The sequence below is a fragment of the Ochotona princeps genome, chromosome X (genome assembly GCF_030435755.1).
Source record: "Ochotona princeps isolate mOchPri1 chromosome X, mOchPri1.hap1, whole genome shotgun sequence".
NCBI classification, from domain to species: domain Eukaryota; kingdom Metazoa; phylum Chordata; class Mammalia; order Lagomorpha; family Ochotonidae; genus Ochotona; species Ochotona princeps.
The window spans coordinates 46147261-46153814 of record NC_080865.1 but is presented as its reverse complement, the minus strand read 5'-3'; the positions used below and the strand labels follow the sequence as shown (position 1 = coordinate 46153814).

General features: G+C 41.6%; 1 protein-coding gene across 1 annotated transcript in view; it reads right to left on the bottom strand.

Annotated features, from left to right (window-relative positions):
* Positions 1 to 467: 467 nt before the first annotated feature.
* Positions 468 to 6554, bottom strand: part of ATP7A (ATPase copper transporting alpha) — a 133702-nt gene continuing 127615 nt past the window's right edge. The window contains exons 20-23 of the mRNA XM_004592777.3: positions 4862 to 5065; positions 4223 to 4340; positions 1115 to 1217; positions 468 to 758 (exon numbers count right to left, since the gene is read on the bottom strand). Of these exons, the coding sequence (XP_004592834.2) occupies positions 482 to 758; positions 1115 to 1217; positions 4223 to 4340; positions 4862 to 5065 (702 nt within the window). The 3' untranslated portion in view covers positions 468 to 481. The remainder of the gene's footprint in view (positions 759 to 1114; positions 1218 to 4222; positions 4341 to 4861; positions 5066 to 6554) is intronic.

Sequence of the window (6554 nt, the reverse complement as noted above, 5' to 3'; positions counted from 1 at the left end):
TTTTTTAAACAGCTTCAACTGTTAGCCTTCTAAAACTGGACGCTTTGTACAGTGCTTTGAAAGCCACTACTCCCCAATGGGCAGGGATATGGGCTCAAGATTAGTCTCAAGATCAGGTTCTCAAATCAGCAAAATTTTATTTATCCTCTTCTTGGACTTTTATTTGGGTCAAGTAAAAAGAAGCTACCGCTTCAGCAGTCTCTGATTGTAGGCCCTGCTGTAAACCCCACTGCTTTTCCTTGTCTGTTGCCAGCAAAAGCAAAGACTGCTGGAAAGTAAGTGGGAGTAAAGCTAGGTTCAAAGTTGATGTCCTGGAGATAAGGTGGTGTTGGGCTTTGGACAAAGGCAACTACGAACCTGTGATAAAAGAGTATGAGACCCACAGAAAAATCCTTCCACATTCCTTCAAGAACCTAAGGCGGAGTCATGAATGCTGAGTCCAAGCAAAGCAAGCACAACCATCAGTGCTCTGTGTGGCCTCCTACAAGGTGGTGTCGTCCTCCTCCCTGAAGTCTCCCACCAGGAGCGAGTGCTTGTCAGGTTCACTGGTGACAACACTGTTTAGGGAGCGCTTATCAGACAGCAGTGAGTTTATGGAGGCTCTGCTGTAGTTAACAATCCGGTCCAGCAAACCCAGTTTAGGAGAATTTCTTGAGGTATCATCTATCCCGATGTGAACACTGATTTCTGAAGGACTCTTCTGTCCTATCTGGCTCCTGGAATGCAGTTCGTAATTCTCATAGGTTGGTTTCCGATACCTGGGCACATAAAAGGTACACCGAATGAGAACTAGATGCTTTGCATTTGCACAAGTGAAAGGAGGTGATTTGCCTGTACAAAATGTGATGGTTACAGCCAGAAAACAGCTCAAAATAAATTGTGGGGAGTTACATGACCGGAAATTCTATTTCTCAAAGGCAGTGAACTAGATTCTATCCTACTCAGTGTTTGCATTTGCTACCTATAAACCACAGGATATGACAGTCATATAGCTAATTTTTTATTATTAGCTAATAATAATTCTTATTATTCAGATAAGAACAAAAACTCTCAAGACTGACTATGCAGGATAAAAGGAATACTAATACCAAGGTAAGAAAGCCATCGTACTTACAGTTTAAGGAAGAGAGAAGAAAGTACCACTGAAACAGAGGAAGCAGCCATTGCCGCAGATCCCATCCAGGGCTGCAACACCAAACCAATGGGCAGAAAAACTCCTAGGAAACAAGTCTGGATTAGTTAGACAGACGATACCAAACAGATTACCAACATTTTTCTAATGTACAGTCTGTCTGCTATTTCTTCAGCAATGGAAGGCTCTCGGTAAAGATTTGTGCTGCTGTCAGTGTTTCACTAACAGACGATTGCTCTCAGCACCCTGGAGCATGACTCCCTGTGCCCGTGTCTGAGGACTTCTCTACAATTTATACTAGGGGTGAAAACTCTGGGTCATAACATGGACACACATCCAGCTCCAGGCAAATACACATCAGTTGTTCTCTACAGTTAATGCACCGCTGGTACACAATCCTACCAACTTGATAGTGTATGCGTGTTAATAGCCTACAAACTCATCTACCCTTGGTTTTGCTTGTTGGTTTGTTGTTGTTGTTATTGTTGTTTTTTTAATTTTATTATTATTGGAAAGCCGGATATACAGAGAGGAGGAGAGACAGAGAGGAAGATCTTCCATCCGATGATTCACTCCCCAAGTGAGCGCAATGGGCCGGTACGCGCCAATCCGAAGCCGGGACCAGGAACCTCTTCCAGGTCTCCCACATGGGTGCAGGGTCCCAAAGCTTTGGGCCGTCCTCGACTGCTTTCCCAGGCCACAAGCAGGGAGCTGGATGGGAAGTGGAGCTGCCGGGATTAGAACCGGCGCTCATATGGGATCCCGGGGTGTTCAAGGCGAGGACTATAGCCGCTAGGCCATGCCGCCGGGCCCTGTTGGTTTGTTTTTAAAAAGATTTATTTTATTTGGAAGGCAGATTTGGGGTTGGCATTTTGTCTTTGGCCTGGTCCAGCCCTACCCATTGTGGCCATTTGGGGAGTGAACCACCGCATGGAAGATCTTCCTCTGCCTCTCCCTCTCTGAAACTCTTTTTAAAAAATTAACTACTTATTTGAAAGTAGAAGTAACAGAGACAGGGAGAGGCAGAGAGAACCTTCCATCTTCTAGTTCACTCACCAAATGGTAGTAATGGCTGGGATAAAGAGTAAAGAACTCAATCCTTATCTCTCTTTTGGGTATCAGGGGCCAAGTACTTGGGCCATCTTACGCTTTCCCAGCTGCATCAGCAAGCAGTTGGAATTGTAGTGGAGCAGCTGGAACTAAAACAGGCATTCTGAGAAGAGCTGCTAGCAGGGAAGATGGTAGTTTAATGCACTGCACTACTATGCTGGCCCCTACCTTGGTTTTGATAGACACTGTTATTATTTTTTTAAAGATTTATTTATTTTTTTATTGCAAAGTCAGATACACAGAGAGGAGGAGAGACAGAGAGGAAGATCTTCCATCCAATGATTCACTCCCCAAGTGACCACAATGGCTGGTGCTGAGCCGATCAGAAGCCAGAAGCCAGGAACTTCTTCCATGTCTCCCACATGAGTGCAGGATCCCAAGGCTTTGGGCCGTCCTCGACTGTTTTCCCAGGCCACAAGCAGGGAGCTGGACGGGAAGTGGAGCTGCCAGGATTAAAACCAGCACCCATATGGGACCCCAGGGCATTCAAGGTGAGGACTTTAGCCACTAGGCCATTGTGCCGGGCCCAACACTGTTATTTTTAAAGATTGATTTATTTATTTGAAAAATAGAGAGAGAGAGAGAGAGAGAGAGAGAGAGAGAGAGACTTTCCATCCTCTGATTCATCCTCTGGATGGCTGCAACGGATGGAGCTGAGCCAGGCCAAAGCCAGGAGTTTGAATCTCCATGTGGGTCTTGCACATGGGTGGCAGGGGCCCAAGCCACTTGGACTATCCTCTGCTGCTTTTCCAAGCGCATTAGCAGGGAGCAGGATCAGAAGCAGAGCAGTGTTAAGTGAGTGGCTTAACTTACTACACCACAATGGACAGATATTTTAATGTTTGTTCATATAACAGGAATAAAACAGACCTATTATAATCTTCTAATTTTTATGCGCTTGTCTGAATTTTTCTACTTTTTGCAGTGATCATATATTACTTGTAAAATTTGTCTAAAATACTTGTTCGATGAACTAATCTCACTGAACTTGGGTTGTTCTTTTACTCTTGGTGCTCTAGGCCTCTGTGTGCCTCTGTTGATAAAGAGCTTTGTAATTGATCTCATGTCATTTCAAATCTCCCTCTGTCTCTCAATTCAGACCAAGAAAACAGTGATAATCATTTGTCTTGTTAGTGCAAACTCCTACCAAGTCTAAATTTCAGAGATTCTCAGAAACCAATTACACAATTCTAAAAGCAAATTTCCTGTTCATTTTCTTTCACTCAGTCTCTCTCATATGGCCTCTAAGCATAAAAATAATCATTGACTATGATAGCACCTTAAGTGAAAAGCAGAAAACTCTCTAATGATAATCCTAACTGTAACAAGACAAAAACTGACGTAGAGTATGAAGCACTGAAAGAAAATGACACCAAATGCCAACAGTGGTTGTGTTTGCATAATGAGCTCAAAGTTTGTTCTCCTCAACAAAAAATTAGTCAGTAAATACATACTTGTATGCAAGTATATGGAAAAAGAGATAACAAATTTTAACAAAATGGGTGCATGTTCCTAAAGGATATAGATATCGCCTGCAGCATTTTTTCAATGTTTATATAGGTTTGAGATTTTTCAAAATATAAATTTGGAGTAAAGAAAAGAAATTCATAGATTGTTGAGCTACATGAAACACTGATGAAAATTAAAAGTTAAGATTTTAATATTACCTGTCACCGCACCAGAGGAACACATACAAAAACTAAACTTAAAACAAATACGTAGTGCCATTGTCCAGGCCCGCAATGGTGGACATATGACTGTGTATGAAGAACTATACTTTAGTAATGATATAGAGGAACTAGGTGTGGGGGGGAATTGGGATAAGGGAAATCCCAGGAGCCTATGGAACTGTATCATACAATGATAATAATAATAAAGAAATGATTAAAAAAACACAAATAAGTAGAAGATTAAATTTTTAAAATGATAGGTCTCTAAAGACTTCAGTAGATGAAGTAATACCAGTTATGTGGCACATACCAGCAGCTATGGGAATTCCAACCAGATTATATATTAGAGCAAAGACAAAATTTATCCGAATCCTCTTGACTGTCTTCCTTGACAAGTCAATACTTGCCACTACATCCAGAAGATCATTCTGGAAACAGAAATATTTGTGATATTAGTGAAAGTCTAATTTAATTTAACTAGTAACTTTTGTATTTGATGCCACGTATATTAAAGATTGTGTGTACCTTATGGTAATTTATTAATTAACTACAAATCTCATACATTGCTAACACTTTGTGTTAGCCTTGGAAGATTATTTTCAGAAAATTTTCTCAGGGTTCTGCAAACACAGTTAGGGTTGTTGACTGGTACAAGGATTAAATCTCACTGAAAGTAGTTCAATAAATTTTTTGAAGATAGTTTCATTATAAATACATTGAAAGCTCTTACTATTCATGGTAGAAGTGTATTATTTTTACTCGCTTAACTATACTGAGAAAATCAGGAGGAAATTAGTAAGATTTCCCATAGTTGCACCCCAAATTCACATAATCTAAATGGCTAGGAGCATGGAAATTAGCATGGAATTACTGTGCTTAACACACTTTACAACACTGACCCCGTGGTGATCCATCTTACACTTCTCAAAGGTCGGGCCAAAGGACTTACCCTTATCAAAACGACATCAGCCGCTTCAATGGCTACATCTGTGCCTGTGCCAATGGCAATTCCAACATTAGCCATGGCCAGAGCCGGGGAGTCATTGATTCCATCTCCTACCATTGCCACCCGTTTCCCTTCCTCTTGAAGTTGCTTCACCTTAGCAACCTTGTGAGAAGGTAGAACTTCAGCAAACACTTTAGTGATGCCAACCTACATGAAGAAAATAAACTCAATTCACTTCAGGAAATAACGAGCCATCATTTTTCATCCACCACATATCTAGATTTTCCCCCCAATTTTTAAGGGTGTATTTATTTGATTTGAAAGGGAAAGAGTGGGGGAAGAAGGGAGGTAGAGGGAGAGACTGATTTCATCCATTGGTTTACTTCCCAAATGGCAGTAACAGCCAGGGCTGGGCCAGGCTGAAGCCAGGAACCTTGAACTTTTGGCAGGTTTCCCATATGTGTGGCAGGGACCCAAGTACTTGGTATATCTTCCTCTGCTTTCCAAGGTAATCTAGAACCAGATATGGAACATCTGGACTCAAACTGGTGCCCATATGGGATGCCAGCATCTACTGGGCCACAATGCTGGCCCCCATATATCTAGATTTTAAGAGCCCAATAATATCCAATGATAATATGGAAGAGTGAGCTCTTACACACATTGTTGGTGAGTGTATAAACTGATACCATCTTTTTGGAGGGTATTTGGCAGTCTCTAAGTGGCACTTCATTTGATCTAGAAATTCCAATTCTAGCTATATTTTGAATAGAATTTTGTCCATGGACAAAATACACATGTTCAAACATGTTCATTATTGTCCTGTTTACAATATTTTCAAAGATCACCTAAAATGTTCATCATTAGGGGAATGGTTAAATAATGAATCATCCAAACCACAACAGTCCATATATCTATGTGCCAGCACTGTGGCATAGTGAGTAAAGCTACTGCCTGTGATGCCGGCATTCCATATGGGCACTGACGCATGGCCTGGCACTCCGTTTCCTATCCAACTCCCTGCTAATGGCCTGGAAAAGGCAGCAGAAGATGGCCCAACTTCTGAGGCACTTGCCACCTACGTGGGAAATCCACATGAAGTCCCTAGCTCTTGGCTTTGGCCTGGAGCAGCTCTTGAAGTTGTAGCTATATGAAGAGTGAACCAGAAGGTGGAAGATCTCTCCCACTCTCTGTGCCCCCACCATAACTTTTTCAAATAAATAAGTATTTAAAACAGAAAAGAAGTCCACAGCCATGTAGAAAGAAATATTTTATATGCTCTGAGAGAGAAAGATTAGAGGCATAGTGTTATGTGAAACAAAAGCAAACCATTGCATAACCTACACAAAATAATCCAATCAATGCTGGAAAATGCCGGAGCAACACATTTGTATATGGACATACATATGAATGAAACAGCACGGGGGTGAGGACGAGACAGGGAGCATGGGAAAAGGCTGACAAACTTTTTACTTTATTTGTTGCATGTGTTACACACTTGGAGAGGAGAACAAAGATTAAAAATTGTTGGAGGCAAGGCAAATGTGAGGGTCAGGAGTAAAAAAAAAAAGGAGGTAATTGTAGGTGATGTCAAAGTGATACATGAGGAAAATGGCTCCTTCAGTAGCAGTCGCCATGGAAGGACCTGCATGTCACTATGTCAGATGCGAGGCATTAGATGATGGGGGCCTGGCTT